Consider the following 20752-nt stretch of genomic DNA (forward strand, 5'->3'; position numbering starts at 1 on the left):
ACACAAAACGTTCAAAAACAGAAGAGTTGGTTCACACCAAGTTGACTATGCAGGGTAAGTAACTTAGTATGCTATGAATACCATCTAGTTGTATCAAGCAATCACACAAAACGTACTTGTTGTAACATCAACGGTTTAATTAGAAATTTGCAACACAGCGCAGCATGCCCATTGGACCTCAAAAAACCCCGTGTTGACTCAGCTCCTCCCACTCTCCAAACCCCACGTCACTTCCGTTTTCCCAACATATTAATTATAACATGTGAATTCGAAACATAAATTACACGTGAATTATAACATGTGAATTCCAAACATAAACAGTTGTTATGTGTGTTATATTGTTGCAAAACACATACACCGCCGATTGGGTGATTATGGCACGCATGGTAATACGGTGGGCGATGGACTTCCGGAGTCACTTTCGTCCTGCACGTGGAACATGGCTTTCTTGATCTAATATCGGCTTCGTGTCCTTTTGCTTTTCCACAAGCGGCTGAAACAGTGATCGGTTCGGATCTTCTGAGGAAAAGGTTTGTTCGGGGTTTCTTATTTTATTATTATTACTGAGAAAGATATTCTGTAAAACGATCATTTGAAGTGATTCTTCATATAATATTAATAGAGATATAGGGCGAACATTATGATTTAACACATCCATACATAAAAATAAAAAGCACAATATGTCAGAGTAGTGGATGGATTATGACGAAACTTGGGGATGGGATGGGTTAGCGAGAGAAGACGACGACGACGATGATGATGAAGAAGAAGAAGAAAAAGAAGAGGCAACTGATTAGTATTAGGTTCAGGTCCGAATACAGATCCGGTCTATCAGTGGATTCAAAATGTTACCTGTTTATCCTGGTGGAGGTTTGTGCGATCCGAGTGTCGTTCTACTTCATTACCTGTCAATCTAATCCTGGTGTTGGCTTCATGGTTAATGTGGCTGCTTTAAGATGTTAGGGTCACGCCGTTAAAATAACACCACGTGAGTTGACTCGGCCTGTAATCCTTTTGAAGTCGGCAAAATGAGTACCAGCCCCCCGGAAACAGGGGGGCACTGCATCAGTGGCACGCAAAACTGGTAGTGGGTTGTTTTTGAGGGAAATAGGTCTTAGATTACGGTGACATAAATCGTCAATTTTCAACCAATTCACTTGATGGATATATCTATATAATTATATGTTCTTGGGAAAAAATGCCAGGGGCATGGGAAAGGCCCTTTTATATGGTTTGTTCCAAAATATAGAAAAGGCCCCTTTATATGGTATGTGCCATGTGGCAAACTATAGAAAAGGCCCCTTTATATGGTATGTGCCATGTGGCAAACTATAGAAAAGGCCCCTTTATATGGTACGTTGTGAAAAACCAATTGGGTCCACAACTTTAGTCCATCTGTTGGTTTAATTCCATTAAGACCATGACATCATTCTGTAAATACAGGAAATGCAATAGGAATAAGGTTTGGCATCACATGGGTCCATTCATAACATTCAATGCAAGCAAGCTTAATATTCTATGCAGGCGTACTGTTAGCGAGTCCACTAGATGTAACATGTCACAGGAGAAGTCCCCCCTGAGCACCGACCGCAGCGGGTCTTATAGCCGCGCCCCTAGCGGTGTCAGCGAGCAACAATCATCACCTGGGTTCAGCATTAGTACGAATACGATTTCACTACATTCTCCCCACCATTAGAATTACACTGCAGAGCGGCTAGAATCGAGCGAGCGTCAGCATTAACAGGACGTGGAACATGGCATCAGTCGACCCAACCATACCGGTCCGGGCGGCGAATTTCTCTGCCAGCACGCGTCCGAAATTCCCCGGGTACGGCATCATGTATCCCAGAGACCCTGGCGTCGGAGGAGCTACTGGAGTCAGGTGATGAAGGGGGTACCGCCAAGCCTTCGGGCATGGGTAGATGCGGCGAAGGGAGGGTCGGCAGACTTTCAGCGACGGGAGCGTAGGAAGAGTCCATAGTCTCATAGATTGGTTCGATCGGTTCGTCCGATTCCCTACAAGGGTTGGCGATCCCACATGGGGAAAGATGACGTACGGATACAGTGGTCTCACGTCCATCAGCCATCATCACACGAGCATGCTCAGGATTAGCCTGGAGTATCTGCACTTTGTCCACTGAGGGGTCGTACTTGCTCGTGCGAACCGCCCGTTTGAGGTAGGCCGGTCCGGGCTCAGCGAGCCAACTGGGTAAAGACCGTATGCACCCTGTGCTCCTGGGGTGGTGGAAAAGTCTCTCGTGGGGAGTCTGGTTGGTGGCCGTACACAGTAGAGCCCTGATCGAGTTCAACGCCGCAGGTAGCGACCAAGCCCATTTATCGAGGCCCCGGCCGAGGGTCTGGAGGTTGATCATGACGGCCCTCCATATAAGCCCGTTGAAGCGTTCGATCTGCCCATTTGCCTGGGGTCTGTACGGCATGGTGTAACTAGAAGCGATGTTATTTTGGAGCAGATAGCCTCGCACCTCCTGAGACAAGAAGACCGCACCCCGATCAGTATGCACATAGGCCGGGTACCCGAACATAGAGAACAAATTCTGTAAGCATCGCATTACCGTGGCAGCAGTCATGTCCACGCACGTATAAGCGAAGGGAAATCGCGAGTACTCATCGACGATAGTAAGCAGATAGCGAGAGTTACTCGACACCGGCAATGGGCCCTTGAAATCAATCACCAAGCATTCCCATGGCCTCATAGCCCTAACCAGAGTCCCCATGGGTGGGTTATAGAAACGCGGTTTGATTTTCGCGCATATAGCGCAGTCGCGACAGGTACGGTGGATATCCTCAATCGAGTATGGTAGATTGCCACGCCGCACAAAATGAGCGAAACGCGTTATGCCCGGATGCCTCCCAGTGGCATGCAGCACGCGTAGGCCCTCCAAAGTGGCGATACCCGCGCACGTAGCCGGTCTCGATAAGGCATCGGCGGCCAATTATCCTTCCCCGGGCCGTATTTGATAGTGTAGCAGAAGTCGGCAAGCTCTATATGCCAGCGAGTGATTTTCTCATTCTTAATGTGCTGGGCGTGTCATGTGTCATACATGAACGCAACACTTTGCTGGTCCGTGATGATTTGGAAACATCGCCCGAGTAAGAACGGGCGCCATCGCCGAATAGACTCGACGATCGCATACGCTTCCTTTTCAACAGACGAATGTCTCCGCTCAGCGGAGGTAAGAGTCCATGAAAAGAAAGCCACCGGGTGCCCTCCTTGGGAGAGGGTCGCCGCGATGGCCTGATCCGAGGCATCACTTTCGAGGACGAAAGACCCGCTCTCATCGATCGTCACCACAGCGGCACTGGCGATGTCGGCCTTAAGGCCTCCAAAGGCCGCCAATGCGGCCGGATGCAGAGGGAATGTGTCGCAGGCCACAATGGGGAGAAGTTTCGCGGAGAAATTTTGGACCCATTTTGAGTAATGGGCGAATAGCCCGAGGCCGCGCTTCAGGGACGCCCGATTGCAGGGAGGGGCCATGTCGAGCAAAGGTCGCAGACGCTCCTTATCCGGAGCGACAGAGCCATGGGTCACGGTGTACCCCAGAAGATCTATCTTGCATCGAGAGTATTGACACTTATCCTCGTTCATGGTTAAGTGATACCTCTGCGCGACCTCGAGGGAGCGCTTCAAATTAGCATCATGGTGCCCTTGGTCATACCCACAAACCGTAAGATTGTCTAGGTAGAGCAAAACATCGGTTAAGTTCTCCCTTGCAATGAGGTCATCCATGGCCCTCTGGAAACAGGAGAACCCGTTCGTCACCCCAAAAGGCAATCGAGTAAACTGGTACAACCGTTGCCCCGACTCAAAAGCGGTATAGATACGATCTGCCCTAGAGATGGGGATCTGATGGTACGCACTACGGAGATTGAGAGTGCTGTAGACCGAGTACTGGGCCACCTGTCGCACCAGCGCGTCCATCCCCAGAAGGGGGTAGGCATCCAGCTGTGTAAAGCGGTTAATCGTTTGGGGATAGTCGATTACCATGCGTCTGCGATGGGCATCGCTTCGCACCACCAAGACCTGGGCTCGCCACGGTGACCGGCTAGGTTCTATGATACCGTCTTTCAAGAGCTGAGCCGTTTCGTCCGCAATGAATTGCATGTCTGCTCGAGAGTAGCGCCATGATTTTACCACTACAGGGGTACAGTCAGAGGTTAGATTGGGGAACAGCGAAAGCGGCTGGATTTCCATTTTCGCTCGGGCACACACAGCAAGCGCGTCAGCCCCCACAACAAGCATGTCAGGCCTACCAAACTCCATTTCCAGACGTCCATGTCGCTTAAGAAAATCGTGTCCTAACAGAATATCAGCACATAAAGCAGGTAAGACCATAAGGTGTACATCTGGGAAGACCCGTCCCTTTATCACGAGTTTCAATCGGCATTCCCCCTTCGTGCTGAGTCGAAGTCCCTGGGAAGCCATGAAGATCCGTCTAGTAGACCTCAAGACCTGCCAACCATGCCTGTGCACTAGTCGCTGGTCGATAAAACTATCCGTAGACCCTGTATCCACCAAGGCCCGCACGCAATGGCCTCGACCATGAGGGGAATAAGGACTTGAGCCAGGCCGGACGAGCCTGCTGGGAGTGGGACCGAACCTCCCGAGTGGGTCGGCCGAGCCTCGCGGGCGGATCCTATGCCAGCGGCAGTTTTCTGGGCATCAGAGGGTGCCCCTGGAGTCTCGTATAAGTTGTCAGGGTGTGTTCCCATTCAATCTGCAGTTTTGCGGTCGTTGCCGGAGTATTCGTTGTTCATGGGGAATCCGTTAAAGCCATCAGAGAGCTTTCCCATGCATTCTGCAGTTTTGCGGTCATTGCCGGAGTATTTGTTGTTCATGAGGAATCCGTTAAAGCCATCAGAGAGCTTTCCCATGCATTCCGGTGCTTTGCGATCCAAAATCGCCGTTTGATGAGTATGGGCCTCTGTAGTATTCGAAATCGCCGTTTGGCAGGTGAGGGCCACCGTAGTTGGTACCGAACTCGTGTCGCTGCCAGTGGACGCTGTACGCTCTTGAGACACATGACGAGAACGTACCGCTGGGGCTTCGCGAGGCTCCAAAGCCCCACGCGTGGCCCGGAGTCTGGTCAAGGATGCATGTGCCGTGCCCGATTGAGGATGAGACTGTTGTGGCTGTTCAGTGACTCTCGCCAAGGTCGATTGAGCGACCCAGGGCCCGCGAGGAGGGACCCTGTCCTTCAAAGCCAGGTAAGGTGCCGTGTTCCGAGCTCGGCTCGTAGGCTCCGCAATGAGCCCATTCAAGGTCGCATTCAAGGCCATTCAGTTCTACTCCCTCGGCGGTAGCACTCTCCGGCCGTGCATGTAGCGAGGTTCCCGCCAAGAGGCGCGTGCGATCATAGGCGTTCGACTGCAACCGCGCTTCAGTGTGTACCTTTCCTTGCTCGAGTGCCGCCACAAAGGTCAGGTCGGTCTTCTCCAGGAGCTTGAGCCTTAGGTCCTGAGAGGAGACCCCAGTGACGTAGGCGTCTAGGAGAAGGTCATCCTGAGCCTGCTCATGAGTCCGGGGCTCCCGGGTGCTGTCCAGCAGGAGTTGCCGGAGCTCCTGGGCATAGTGATCCATTGGCTCATTGGGTTGCTGGCGTCGCGTTAATAGCAAATGTCGAGCATACACCGGGCTCTTTTCCTTTATGTACAATCGTTTGAGCTCCGCAATAGCGAGGTCGTACGTCGCACATTGTGCAATACTGTTGTACACCTTGTAGTCGACCTTGGAGTGCAGCATTGCTAGCTTTGCGACAGCCGTCGGCTCGGTCTCAGGCTCAGCGAAATGGTTCTCCAACGTTTTCAGCCAGTGCTTCAGTTGCAATCCACCATCCGAGGCTTGCGGGTCGGCGCAGAATAGTGCGACCAACAGCGTCTTGTTGCCCGCCATGTCGGTAGATCGTTAATGGAATTAAGTGTTGTGAAAAACCAATCGGGTCCACAACTTTAGTCCATCTGTTGGTTTAATTCCATTAAGACCATGACATCATTCTGTAAATACAGGAAATGCAATAGGAATAAGGTTTGGCATCACATGGGTCCATTCATAACATTCAATGCAAGCAAACTTAATATTCTATGCAGGCGTACCATTAGCGAGTCCATTAGATGTAACATGTCACAGGAGAAGTCCCCCCTGAGCACCGACCGCAGCGGGTCTTATAGCCGCGCCCCTAGCGGTGTCAGCAAGCAACGATCATCACCTGGGTTCAGCATTAGTTCGAATACGATTTCACTACATGGTATGTGCCATGTGGCAAACTATAGAAAAGGCCCCTTTATATGGTATGTGCCATGTGGCAAACTAAAGAAAAGACCCCTCTGTAAGGTACATGCCAAGTGGCACACAATAGAAAAGAAGGGATATTCTTGGGGGAAAATGCCAATTTGAATCATACAGCTGCATGAAGAAGTAAATGTATTTTATTTGCCAGATGTAGGGCGCCTCTTCATATGAACATTCCGAGAACATTACTTGGTTCATCCTAAGAACACAAGGGCAGTCCAGCATGCACGCAATATTTTTGAATGTCCCTTATTTTGTATTGTTTGGCATTTTATACTAGATATGGAATGTCCCTTCTTTTCGATAGTTTGCCACATGGCACATACCATATAGAGGGGTCCTTTCTATGCCCCTGGCATTTTCCCCAAGAATGCCCCTTATTGTGACATGTTAGAATGATAAGGTGGTGCAATAGCCACTGGATAAAATGGTGGTAAAACCTGGAATTGTTTTTACTTTACACTTTTAAACGTTCATTTAAATTGAATGAAATCTTTCTATATAAATAAATGTGTGTGTGTGTGTGTGTGTGTGTGTGTGTGTGTGTGTGTGTGTGTGTGTGTGTGTGTGTGTGTGTGTGTGTGTGTGTGTGTGTGTGTGTGTGTGTGTGTGTGTGTGTGTGTGTGTGTGTGTGTGTGTGTGTTACCTATAGACTCCTAGACGGAGAGGCTCACGTACTTTATTTTTGGCATAGGCATGGCCATTGGGCCTGGGAAGGATGTGGCCGACCTAAAAATGATCTCCGATGACGAGATCCATATTTTTTATTCATATTTAACTTAGCGCATTTCAGCGAGGAACATCATACACTGATCTGAGCCTGTGCCAGAGCAGCTCACTGATTCGCTCAGAGCGATCACATGCTGTTCCGTCCTCGCCGCCATACTCCACGCTGCCTGCTGTACTATATATCAGTGGCTATACTCCTACGCAGGCTGCATTGGGATTATGTGGGGATTATTGTTGGCAGCCTGATCACCAGCTTCTGAAGAATTAAGTTTGGACGTACGAGCCAGGTCAGGATGCCAAGTTTAAGTTGCCTGATACCCTGCCCGTTTGCACTCTCTGCGAATGTACAGGGGTCAAGGCTCCTGTGCGTGTAGGGGGGGGAGGGAGGGGGTCTGTCCAAGGTTTGTCCGAGGCCGAGTTTTTTTTCTTTCATCTTTAGATCCATATTTTTAGCCATAACTTAGTGTATTTCCATTTGGATTCTGAACATTACAGCCTCTGCCTCTGCCACAGCTCAGAGCGATCACGTGACAAATTTTAAGATTCCAAGGAAGAAGGCATGAGACCCCAGCCCCATATATACATCACTGCCTGCGCCATCAATTTGCATGTTATTGGTTACCTTTTAAGGCTCACTCAGGATCTTCGTCAGGCTGGCGAGTGAGTTAGCCAATCACCTGGGAGCATGAGGCCATGTTGGCCACGCCCACAACGTGGCATTAGCAAGACGTCGTTTATTTGATTGCAGTCATTCAGGATCTTCATCTGGCGAGCGAGCGAGTTAGGTTACCATGTGTAAACGTAAACGTAAAAGTGAAAAGAATTGAATTTGTCGACGAGTTCACACATGGAAGACTGACTATGATAAAAGCAATGAAAAAAAAGATGGTTTTTTTGGAGTTTTTTTTTTTAATCACTCGATAGTACCTAAGCCTTTTTTAATTAATGAAAGTTATATACGAGTACACATTTGCATAAATAAATAAAAAAACAATCACCAGACATTTGAATACAAATAAATCAAACAATTCCGGAAGTGCACAAAGTTGGTGGTACGGCTTCCTCTTCTTCCTGATCAGCATCACACTTACCTCAGAAACGTGATGAATGCCACATTCACCCCATTCACCCACCAGCATATATATGAACCCCCTTCCTCTCCTGCCTCCCCCCTCCCTCCTCCTTTCCCCTGCCTCCCCATCCCTCCTCCCCTCCCCTTCCCCCGTTCCTCCCCCTTCCGCTCCTTCCCCCTCTCCTCCCATGTTCCATCCCCCCTCATTATACATTCATTACCCATGTCTTGCTCCCATTAATCATAACACTTCTAACACATGCAGCATACACCTTTCCCTTCAGCTTCAACGACACTCCCCTCCTCGTTAGCACACCACTCAGTTCCAAAAACTTCTTCCATGCACATCTCACTCTTGCAACCGTTGCCAAGTCCTTCCTTGGCACACCTGAGCCATTGCCAAGTCCTTCCTTGGCACACCTGAGCTCCTCACCACATACAAGGCTTTCATCCGCAGCTCAATGGAATACTGTTCCCTCCTCTGGGCCGGTGCTCCTGCCTCACACCTTGCTCGTCTTCACACTGTTGAAACCAAAGCTCTCAGAATCATTGGAATCTCCTGCGATGAAGCCAACTCCAAGCGCCTTTCACTCACGCACCGCAGGCAGGTTGATGGTCTTTCTGTCTTCTACCGACTCCTCTCCAGCCTTGCTCCCCCAGCTCTCTCTGTGCTCTGTCCCCCTAATATTCCTACAGGTTGCACAAGATCTGCCAGCAACCCTCTTATGTTTAAACTGCCAAAATCTAGGCTCTCTGCTCACCTTCACTCTTTCATTCCTCTTTTCTCCCACCTCTAGAACAAACTCCCCCACTCCCTTCAATCCCACTCCTCCCTCCAGGTCTTTAAAACAGCTGTTCACCACCATCTCTTATCTTCCCCCATCCAAAACCTTGATCTTTTCTACCCCCGCTAATTCACCCCAGATACACTTTTGAAATTCCAACTTCTTTCCTGGATGTCCTTGCAGTGTTCATATGTTTTATACCTCTCCCACCTCCCCCCAAGCCCTTCCCCTCCCAAATTTCTCCCGATGTCCCTGCTCTCAAATGTTGTGTTTGTGTCTTTTCCACTCTCTCCCCATCTTGTCTACCGCTCCCCTTATTTTGTGTTTTATGTGTCCGTTTGACTTTTTATGTGATTAATGTTAGCTCTTTCATGAGCCTCGATCTTGTATACAAAGCAAAAAAAAAAGTCTGATCCACCTTCTTCATTCAGCATGTCTCATTGGTGGCAAAATGTTTTCACACCGTCCAGCTTCATGCTGTCTCCAAGATCCAACTCAACATTTCCTCCATCTGCAACTCTGTGCACACATTACACTTGAATGTCGCTGCCACACTGGTTATTGACCCTCTCAGACCACTACATTTTTGTTGAACCCACTCAGCGCACATTGTACATCGAATGGAGTTCACTGCGACACCCTTCCTGCACACAGCACACGGCCACTTCCAAGTTATTTCCACCTCACCACATGCTTTACCACCTGCCATCACCTTCATTTTTCCGATATTCACCTTCAGACCTTTTGTCTCCATATATTCCTTCCACTTATTCATCTTCTCCTTCAGTCAATCCATAGTTTCTGCAATCAACACCAGATCATCTGCATACAACAACTCCCACGGTAAACCTTCCCTTACATTCCGAGCCAGCACCTCCATCACAGCTACAAATAGTAGTGCAGTTAGTACCGACCCCTAATGCACTCCCACCTTCACCTCAAACTCACCACTGTTCCCTTCCTTTGTCCTTACAGCTGTGCACACTCTTTCATACATTGCCATCACTACTCTGATCAACCATTCCTCCACTCCTAACTTCCTCAATGCCCATGGCACTACTTTGCGTGGAACGCTATCGAATGCTTTCTCCAAATCAACAAACCAAAGAAACAACTTCTTCCTCTTCTCCATGTACTTCTCCTTCATCTGCCTTACAATAAAAAGCATGTATGTCGTTCCTCTTCCTGGTAAAAATCCAAACTGCATTTTGGCAATCCACACTTTCTTCCTTATCCTCCTCTCCAACACCCTTTCCAATACCTTCATTCCATGCTCCAATAACTTTATCGCTCCATACGAGCCACAGTTCAGAGGGTCACCTTTCCCCTTGTGTAGAGGGACGACGGTACTCGGTTCCCAATCCACTAGAATGCGGCCATCTTTCACCACCAGATTACAGATCTCTGTCATTCTCTTCACACCCCAACTTCATGCTGCCTTCAACATATCTCCCACAATTCCCGTCGGCCCTCTTGCTTTTCTACTCTTCATTGCTAAATTACTACTTCGTGACAGGACCAGGGGCCACATCCTCACAAAGAAAAGAAGAGTTAATACTGTAGTCAGGCAAGGCTCTTTCATTCAGAGAGTAGTTAATGCATGGTATGGTCTCTCAGAAAGGCAATGGCAACATAACCAATAGATAAGTTTAAATTAGGATTAGATAGGTACCTGTAAGCATTGGAGATAGAAGAGTGTTGGGATATTGGCAAGACGTTTGTGACTTGAGCATGGATTGGGAGATTGTGTGCATCGAAGTGAAGTGAAGTGGAGTGTCGTGTCTGGGGGGTTTCATCAAGGGGTGGTGTGTGGTTGATGTTGTCATCCAAGAACAGCCATCGCCCAAACCCCCTCCCACACCCCGAAAAAAAAAACACAAAAAAAATTGCTTTTTTCTCTTTTCTTTGAATTATTAAGACGAGCAATGGCACCCGCCCTATGGGTGGGGCTTCAATTAGGAAGCCCAAATGAAAGGCAAAATATCAGAAATTGAAGGCTTTTTTATTTTTAACGATTCATATAAACATCTTTTGAATCATATCACACGCAAATCATCAAATCTAAACAGTACCTGACGCCCATTTTGAAAATAGATTGAATTCTGCAAAACAGAAGCGGCCGCTATACGTCTTTCTAAGTCGCACGTTTATGTGTGAAGAATGCGCACCGAATCTAACACGGAAGTCGGAAGCGGCCGCTACACCTGCTTCTCAGTCGCTTTGCACACGCTGCCGTGTTACTTCGGAGCTGCACGTTTATATAGGGAGAGTTCATCAGGAATCGATCTACTCTCTCCTGGTACGTATAATTTCAACAAAAGCCACATCACTGTTCATATCGGTAAATATTATTCCATCGTGTTTGGAAAAACTGGAAAATTGGAAAACTTGGAAAAATTGTAAATAACAATACAGCCTATTTTACTCCAGGGGGTCCTCAGATTACCCACCCAAAATATTGTTGCGGTCGGTTGAGCCGTTTTTGCGCTACCTTCGAACGGACATCTGGTGAATTGTATTTTTTAAATAAATGTATTTCCCCATTTGTATTTGATATGCTTGGGATATCGCTGGTCGTGCCAAATCCTCTTATCCACATTTCTCTCCTCATTCCCCAAATGAAATTGCATCGTTTTGGTGGATGAAATTTGTCTGGTGTTTACGTGGCGCATCATAATGGGCCGAATGGTCTCCTCTAGTTTACTCTGGGTTTATTTTTTTCTCTGTATATAAAAACTGACATTCGTCAGATGCTGATTGATAAGAAATCTTTCAAAATGGGACACAGCGGGTGAACAAACTGGATGCAAAAGCCCGCATTTATTGGATAATATAATTTATTGGATTGTCAATGGAAATAACTCACAAAGCATTCCAAACAGAGTGAAGAAAATTACATGTATAACACGTATAACATGTATAACATTTACATGTATAACATGACCAATCAGCCTTCTCCCAATTATCAGCAAAGTCATGGAATCCATCATTGCTTCAGATATTTAATCTTTCCTCTTCTCCAATGGCTTGATCTCTGATCATCAATTTGGTTTCAGACCTGGTCACTCTACTCTGGACATGCTGCTTCTGCTTTCTCAACAATGGATGGAGGTCCTCAACGCCAAACAGGAAATTAGAGCTGTCTCCCTTGACATTTCACGTGCCTTCGATACGGTCTGGCACCCTGCTCTGCTCACCAAACTCTCCTCCTTTGGTATCCATGGAAATCTCCATGCATGGCTGGCGGACTTCCTCTCTGGTCGTAGTCAACGTGTGGCCCTGAATGGGTTTCTCTCATCTCCTCTTCCTGTTCAGGCTGGAGTTCCCCAAGGTAGTGTTCTGGGCCCTGTGCTTTTTCTGGTCTTCATCAATGATCTCTCTGACTCTCTTGAAAATCCTCTCTATCTCTTTGCTGACGACTCTACTCTCTGTTGCTCCATTCCTCATCCCTCAGATCGGCAGTCTGCAGCCCGCTCACTCTCTGCAGACCTGGACAAAATCATAGACTGGTCAAACAAGTGGAACATGTCTTTCAATCCTGACAAATCTCACACTCTTACAATGTCTCTCCGAATGGACTGACTGGACAACCCTCCCATCTACTTTCTCAACAATCCTCTCCAAGAAGTTCTGTCACTCAAGCTTTTGGGTCTCACTATCTGCCATGATCTTTCTTGGGAAAACCACATTTCAAATCTGGCCTCCAAAGCCAGTCGCCGACTGGGCATCCTCCATCGTGTGAAGTCCTTCCTTGGCACACCTGAGCTACTCACCACATACAAGGCTTTCATCCGCAGCTCAATGGAATACTGTTCCCCCCTCTGGGCTGGTGCTCCTGCCTCACACCTTGCTCGGCTTCACGCTGTTGAGGCCAAAGCTTTCAGAATCATTGGAATCTCCTGCGATGTAGTCAACACCGAGGGCCTTTCACTCACTCACCGCAGGCAGGTTGGTGGTCTTTCTGTCTTCTACCGACTCCTCTCCGGCCTTGCTCCCCCAGCTCTCTCTGTGCTCTGTCCCCCCAATATTCCTTCAGGTCGCACAAGATCTGCCTGCAACCCTCTTATGGTTAAACTGCCAAAGTCTAGGCTCTCTGCTCACCTTCACTCTTTCATTCCCCTTTTCTCCCGCCTCTGGAACAAACTCCCCCACTCCCTTCAATCCCACTCCTCCCTCCAGGTCTTTAAAACAGCTGTTCACCACCATCTCTTATCTTCCCCCATCGAAAACCTTGATCTTTTCTACCCCCGGTAATTCACCCCAGAGTCCTTGCAGTTTTCATATGTTTTATTCCTCTCCCACCTCCCCCCAAGTCCTCCCGATGTCCCTGCTCTCAAATGTTGTGTTTGTGTCCTTCCCCCTCTTCCCCCTCTTTTGTGTCCTTCCCCCTCTCCCCATCTTGTCTGCCGCTCCCCTTGTTTTTTGTGTTTTGTGTGTCGGTTTGTCTTTTTGTGTGATTAATGTTAGCTCTTTCACGAGCCTCGATCTCGTATCCAAAAAAAAAAAAAAAAAAAAAATGTCTGTGATTAACATAAGATTTGTGTCCCTGGCAGGTCATCGGTGCAATGGAGAGCTTCTTGGAATGGCTCATGTCCCAAGGCCTAAGAGCAGAAACAGCCCAAGCAGTGATCGATAAGCTTGGAATTGAGCATCAGAAGGTTATTCGAGTTTGTACTGAGTCGGGTCCATTACGGACTGAGCTCCTCTCTCTCGCCAAAGACAAATTACAATTTGCGATGTATGCTGACTTCAGCAAATTTATGAATTCTATTTCGAAGCCGCAAGATATCCAAATTGCGGGGTCTTCTCTGTTGGGAAGTATTTTCGTCAACTTGGAGAATGTTATTCGGGAACTTTCCAGTTTCTGTGAAAAGATTTTCAAATCCCAAAATGTGCAGCTGGAAAATGTTCATGGTTTCTCTGGAATCGGGTTCAGTGACGTCAGCAGCCTTAGCTCTCAGGAAGATGGGTCAAGAGCCATGTCTGGTATGTGACTTTTTAATACAACATCAAACATCAACAAATATCTTGATCTTCTGCCATTGTTTTTTTTTGTATTATTTTAACTTGTGTGATCTGAAAATATTCTGAAAATTCCCGGTGTGTACCCTGGTTTAGAATAGGTACACCCTATCCCTGCATGTCGTAAGAGGCGACTAAAAGGGTTGGCGTCAGGAAGGGCATCCGACCCAAAAAACATTGCCTCAAAAAGAGAACCATGACAATTACAACGACATATGGGCAGGGTACAGCCCGAAGTGGAGATCGGTTTCTGAGTTTGGGACATGGAATGTAGGAACAATGACAGGTAGATCAGGAGAAGTGGTGGAAGTATTGGTCAGAAGAAGAGTGGACATATGTTGCGTGCAAGAGACGAGTTGGAAGGGAAGTGGTGTGAGAATGGTGAAGGGTAGGCTGGGACTGAAATACAAGTTTGTGTGGCAAGGGTGCCTGGAGGGCATGAATGGTTTTGGTTTCCTGTTTTCTGAGGAGTTTGTAGACAGTGTGGTGAGTGTGACGAGAATGAGTGATAGGTTGATGATTGGAAAGCTCTTGGTCAACGTCATCTCGGGATATGCTCCGCAGGTTGGTCGGAGCGATGAAGGGAAGGACAAGTTCTGGTGTGCGATAGAGAAGCTGATGGAAAACGTGAAAGATGAGGAAGTTGTTGTGGTAGGAGGAGACCTAAATGGACATGTGGGAAGGAGTGGACGGTTTTGAGGGGGGTTCATGGGGGTTACGGATATGGTGTGAGAAATGGAGAAGGTGAAAGAATTTTGGAGTTTGCTGATGGAGCTGATTTGTTGATTTGTAATACTCAGTTCCAGAAAGAGGATAATACGCTTGTTACATGCACGTCAGGTGGGTCGACGACAACCGATGACTACCTGATGGTGTGTAGGCGAGATTGGGGGCACCTCCGGGACACAAAGATGATCCCGGGGGAGGAGGCTGTTTCACAGCACCACTTGGTTGTCTGCGACATAAGGGTGAAAGGTGCGAGGAGAGCTCGGCGGGTGAAGTACCAACCGAGAATGAAGGTGTCGAGGTTGAAAGAGGTGACAGCAAGGTAGGCATTAAAAGAGAGGCTCAGTAGGGTAGAGGATGATGTGATTGAGCTTGAAAGTGGTTGGATGTCAATGAAAGATAGTTTGTTGGGAGCCGTTGGTGAGGTATGTGGATGGAAAAAAGGACCACCGAGGCACTCGGAAACATGGTGGTGGGATGATGAAGTTGGAAAGAGGATTGACGAGAAGAGGAAGAAGTTCAAGGAGTGGCAGAAGGCGAAGGGTACGGGAGCAGAAAAAGCAGAGCATTAAAGTTATAAGGCTGCCAAGAAGGCTGTAAAGAAGGAGATAGCAAAGGCGCAGGAGGCATGCAGGAAAATGTTCGGAGAACGCTTGGATTCGGAAGATGGTCAGAGAGCGGTATTCAGGATTGCAAAGCAGACAGCGAAAGAGAGGTGTGATGTGATGGGGGTGAGTTGCTTGAAGGATGAAGTGGGCCAAATCGTTGTGGACCCAGATGGAATCAAAGGAAGATGGAAAAGATATGTGGAAATTCTGTTGAATACAGAGAATGAAGGGGATGGCAACAGAGAGAGTAACCCAGTTTTAGGACCGGCAGAGAAGATAACTGAGAAGGAAGTTGAGGAAGCGATAAAAGCAATGAAGAGTAGAAAAGCGGGAGGGCCGACGGGAGTTGTGGGAGATATGTTGAAGGCAGCAGGAAGTTGGGGTGTGAAGAGAATGACAGAGATCTGTAATCTGGTGGTGAAAGAAGGCCGCATTCCAGTGGATTGGGACCTGAGTACCCTCGTCCCTCTATACAAGGGGAAAGGTGACCCTCTGGAGTGTGGCTCGTACCGAGCGACAAAGTTATTGGAGCATGGAATGAAGGTATTGGAAAGGGTGTTGGAGAGGAGGATGAGGAAAAAAGTGAAGATTGACGAAATGCAGTTTGGATTTATGCCAGGAAGAGGAATGATAGACGCGATTTTTATTGTGAGGCAGTTGCAGGAGAAGTACGTGGAGAAGAGGAAGAAGTTGTTTCTTGGGTTTGTTGATCTGGAGAAAGCATTCGATAGGGTTCCACGTGAAGTATTGACATGGGCATTGAGGAAGTTAGGAGTGGAGGAATGGTTGACCAGAGTAGTGATGGCAATGTACAAAAGAGCACCACAGCTGTAAGGATGAAGGACGGGAACAGTGGTGAGTTTGAGGTGAAGGTGGGAGTACATCAGGGGTCGGTACGAAGTCCACTACTATTTGTGGCTGTGATGTAGGTGCTGGCTCAGAACGTAAAGGAGGGTTTACCGTGGGAGTTGTTGTATGCAGATGATCTGGTGTTGATTGCGGAAAGTATGGATGGACTGAAGGAAAAGATGAACAAGTGGAAGGAATGCATGGAGACAAAAGGTCTGAAGGTGAATATCGGAAAGATGAAGGTGATGGCAAGTGGTAAAGCTTGTGGTGAGTTGGAAAGAACTGGGAAGTGGCCCTGTGCTGTGTGCAGGAAGGGTGTCGGAGTGAACTCCATTCAATGTACAATGTGCGCTGAATGGGTTCATCAAAAATGTAGTGGTCTGAGAGGGTCATTAACCAGTGTGGCAGCTACATTCAAATGTAAGGTGTGCACAGAGGGAGCTGCAGATGGAAGAAATGTTGAGTTGGATCTTGGAGATCGCGTGAAGCTGACAGGTGTGAAAACATTTTGCTACCTCGGTGACATGCTGAATGGAGAAGGTGGATCAGACTCGGCAACGGTTGCTGGAGTGAGATGTGCATGGAAGAAGTTTTGGGAACTGAGTGGCAGGCTGATGAGGAGGGGAGTGTTGTTGTCGCTGAAGGGAAAGGTGTATGCTGCATGTGTGAGAAGTGTTATGATTTATGGGAGCGAGACATGGGTATTGAACGTAGAGCAGCAACAAAGGCTGGAAAGGGTGGAAATGTGAATGGTTCAGTGGATGTGTGGAGTATCATTGAGAGAGAGGAAGACAAATGATGAATTGCAAAAGATGATGGGAATATAGCCTGTGATTGATGCTGTGAAGAGGAACAGGTTGAGATGGTTTGGTCATGTTTTGAGGAAGGATGAAAGTGACTGGTTGAGAAGAGTGATGGAAATGAATGTAGAAGGAAGTCGAGGATGGGGAAGACTGAGAAAGACTTGGCTAAAGATGGTGGAAGAAGAAATGCGGGCAAGGGGGTTAACAAGGAGAGATGCAGAAAATAGGGCAAAATGGAGAAGATTGCCATTGGGACCGCAAGGCTAACCCCCGCTCTCGCAGGGAAAATGGCCTTTAACATGCATGTTGTTGTTGTTTGTTGTTAACTTGTGTAATCTGTTTTGGTGCAGTTTTATATTGTCTAATATTGGTGGATTTTTGATGTGGGGCACAAGGTAAATTTTAGTGTACCTGGAACATATTTCCGGGGAGCATATGGGATGGCACGTCGTCAGTCCATCCATAAACACTTGCAGCTTCTTTTCCGAAACTGCTGATGGGATTGTGACCAAACTTGTGTAAAATTATATTTTGTGTGTTGGAACTGAAGTTTATACATGGCATTACAAAGTTGGAGGTTTAAGGAGGTGGGAGGGAGGTTGGGTGGAGGCTGGTGAGACGCATGATATCCTAAAATGGTTATTTGCTCTCTTATCTGAAACTGCATTGACGATTTTGATGAAACTTGACCACAACCTTCATCACCCGTGATGTACCAAAGTTTGTTCACAGCATTTGAAAAATCGGGGTCTATTGCCCCTATTTTTTTTTGGGGGGGGGGGGGGGGTTGGGCGGTGGGAATTGCATTAAATACCTCGATGTTCAATGTTTAATGGTGCATTTAAGTTATCTGCACGCAGGAAGTAGTTTGTTATCTCTCTTCAGCCATGGAAGGCTTATCCTTGTTTTCTCACACTTTTTGAAAAATATGAAGACACTTCATTGTAGTCATATTGTAATCGGCTCTGTCCATCCGTTTCTCTGTCCATCATGCTGTCTCCTCCTGAACGATTGTGTAAAAATAATCTACTTGTTTGTTCGGATCACATGGCAATAAGTTGTATTAGCAGTATAATTTTGACCCTGCCCCCTTGGTACATTACCAAAAATGGAATACCAAATGGTAGAATAGCAAAAAAAATGTAATTAGATGCACATTTTAAAACATTTTTTTCATGTTACCTTGTATATGCAATCAGATTGGGGGACACATGAAATATGAAAGGTATACATGAAAGATATTCTGAGGATATTGTGTGAGATTGATCAGACTGTTGTGGTAGTGGAGTGGGCAGGAGATGCAGGAAGTACTTTGGGAGTCGAAGGAGGCATTTTTGAAACGGGCTGAAAATGAGCATGGAGAAGACCAAGGTGATGTGGGTTGGGCAGAAGAGAAAACAAATGAATATCAGGTTGGAGGGGAAGAAGATCAGACAAGGAAATAGGTTTGAGTAAGGCAGAGGCAGAGATGCGGAGGAGGAATTTGGTGTGTGCAAAAGTGTTTAGGAGGGTGCAGTGTGTAACGGCAGACAGATTTTAATGACATGAAAGGGAAGGTTCTGATGTGGTGTGTAACACCGGCCTACCTTTTTGGTCTTGAGACGGTGGCACTGACAAAGATACAATGACAGAGACTGCAGGTTTGCAAGAACTACTGAGTCAAGAGGATTGTGGGAGTGAAGAGGGTGGATAGAAGGACAATGGATGAACTGAGGGAGGAGATTGGTGTGCAGATGAGCTGGACCGGGACATTGGTGAAATGTCCGCTGAAATGGGCTTGACATGTGGTGCGGATGGGGGAAGAAAGAATGGCAAAGAAAGCAGATAGGTTAAGCAAATATGGTAGGAGAAAGAGAGGTAGACCATGTTGAGGTGGGAGGATTGTGTGAAGAAAGATATCGCTGAAGTGGTGGTGGTTGGAGTGTGGAGAGAGTTTCCTGAGGACGGAGGGGAGTGGAGGAGTATCAGTCAAGGCTGGGCAGAAGCTTGGTACCGTTGGACCCCCTTATAAAGGAAAGAGGAGGAGAACAACAACAACAACAACAACAACAACAACTCACATTTTGTGAACATGTACAAAAGTTCCAGTTCCTTGTTATGTTCTGATATGCAAGTGTTATGTTCTTCGGTTGTCCGTCTGTGTGTCCGCTGAAATAACTTGTAAATTGTTAATGGAATTTTTTTAAACCAAGCTTGGGACAGGTATGTAACAACATAACAAAATAAGTAATATCCAGTGTCAAAATAACATTGTAACAAAAGAATATAGCAATATGTAGCAACAAAATAATATCGTAACAAAATAATACAGTAATATGTTGCAACAAAATAATATAGTATCAAAATAATTATCGCCAATACAGGAAAAAACCAAAAAGGTGTCGTTGATTGTAAATAACAATTAAAGTATATATTTTTTTTCCCCTTGGAGAAGATCGGAGACGATCAAAAAAAAAGGGCAAAAAAAAAAGTCGGGCAGAAAAAAAAAGTTTTAAATTGTTTTTACCATCAACGGATGCCTTTTTTGTTTTTACGATATGTGCTAAAATAATTTTGTTACTATATTACTGTAGCCTCGACCGACCTATCATTTATCCCATGTACTTTTGTGTACACGATATTTCAAAAAACCATTGAACATTTTACTTTCTTATTGAAGATATCTATCCCTCATGTCATTATCTCAACCTGATTAGATAACGGCTGTGATTGGCTAAATGTTGGAGAATGTTATTGGAGAACTTTCCAGTTTCTGTGAAAAGATTTTCGGATCCCAAAATGTGCACTGGGACAAGGTTTCTGGTTTCTGTGGAATTGGGCTCAGTGATGTGTGCAGTCTCCAATTTCAGGATGATGGACTAACAACCATGTCTGGTACGTGACGTATTTTTTTTAATACAACATGGCATGTCATGAAGTAACCTTTATGCTCTGTGATTTATTTATTTATTTCTACCTCTGCCACCAAAGGTAGATAGATGGAGGTTAGGTTTTCACCCCTGTTTGTTTGTCTGTGAGCAGAATATCTCAAAACATTATGGATGGATTCAGATGAAACGTGGTGGGTGGGCGGACAGGTTGTGCATGTGTGAGATGAGGACGTGTTGGTTAGATTTTGGTGAAGTTCCGGATGCGGATCCTATAATTAGCCCTTCTTCCATATTGCAGGAGACAGGGTTTTCCCTTCTTTTTTTGAACCCACGAATGATATCCGGTCACAATGCTTTGTTTTCTATGCTCGATGGGATAATTAGGTTGTACCTGAACCAGGAATTACTTCATTGTTTTCAGTGATTGCTTCCGGATAATGATAGCATGAGCTTTCTGGAACTGCAATGTTGAGACTTTTGCAGATGGGTTAGTGGATTACTCCACATTCCTTGTGTATTTGGGTGTCGTCCAAACAGCATTTTTGTCCTACGGTTGTTTTCTCATATCATGCAGTTGTGGTCTTTCCCCAAATGGTGTCAATCTCATCACCACTATTTTGTTTGCCAGTTCTTTTTCCAGTCTTCACTGTTCCTCATCATCCTTGTACTCCTTCTCTCCTTCACCTCCCTGTTCCTTCTGTCGTTCTTTGTGTTCTCATCTGCCGTTCTCATTTTCATCCCATTCATTTATATTGGTGTTTTCACTCGGTCTACAATTGCAAGTCTGTTTCCCCTCCCCATTTGGGTGGTTCTTTGTCTCCTCCACCTCTGTCTCACCATGACTTTACCGCTGGGTCCCCAGTAACGCCCTGCATTCCAAACCATTGCTTCATTGTGCAGTCCCTTCCAGCGCCATTGTGGCCACTTTTCCACATCTCCTCTGTCCATCCCTGGTGAGTGTGTGGGTTCCAACCTCCTAAT

General features: G+C 46.6%; 1 protein-coding gene across 2 annotated transcripts in view; it reads left to right on the top strand.

The window, feature by feature from the left end:
• Positions 1–352: 352 nt before the first annotated feature.
• The window catches only part of LOC137417339 (uncharacterized), an 83929-nt gene continuing 63529 nt past the window's right edge, over positions 353–20752 (top strand). Inside the window, exons 1-2 of one of the 2 annotated variants that reach the window (XM_078770590.1) lie at positions 353–530; positions 13447–13879. In XM_078770590.1, coding sequence (XP_078626716.1) covers positions 13459–13879 — 421 coding nt within the window. In that variant the 5' untranslated portion in view covers positions 353–530; positions 13447–13458. The remainder of the gene's footprint in view (positions 531–13446; positions 13880–20752) is intronic. The other variant, XM_078770591.1, reaches the window with a different exon arrangement.

Source organism: Myxine glutinosa, chromosome 1, assembly GCF_964187855.1.
Source record: "Myxine glutinosa chromosome 1, kmMyxGlut1.1, whole genome shotgun sequence".
NCBI lineage: Eukaryota > Metazoa > Chordata > Myxini > Myxiniformes > Myxinidae > Myxine > Myxine glutinosa.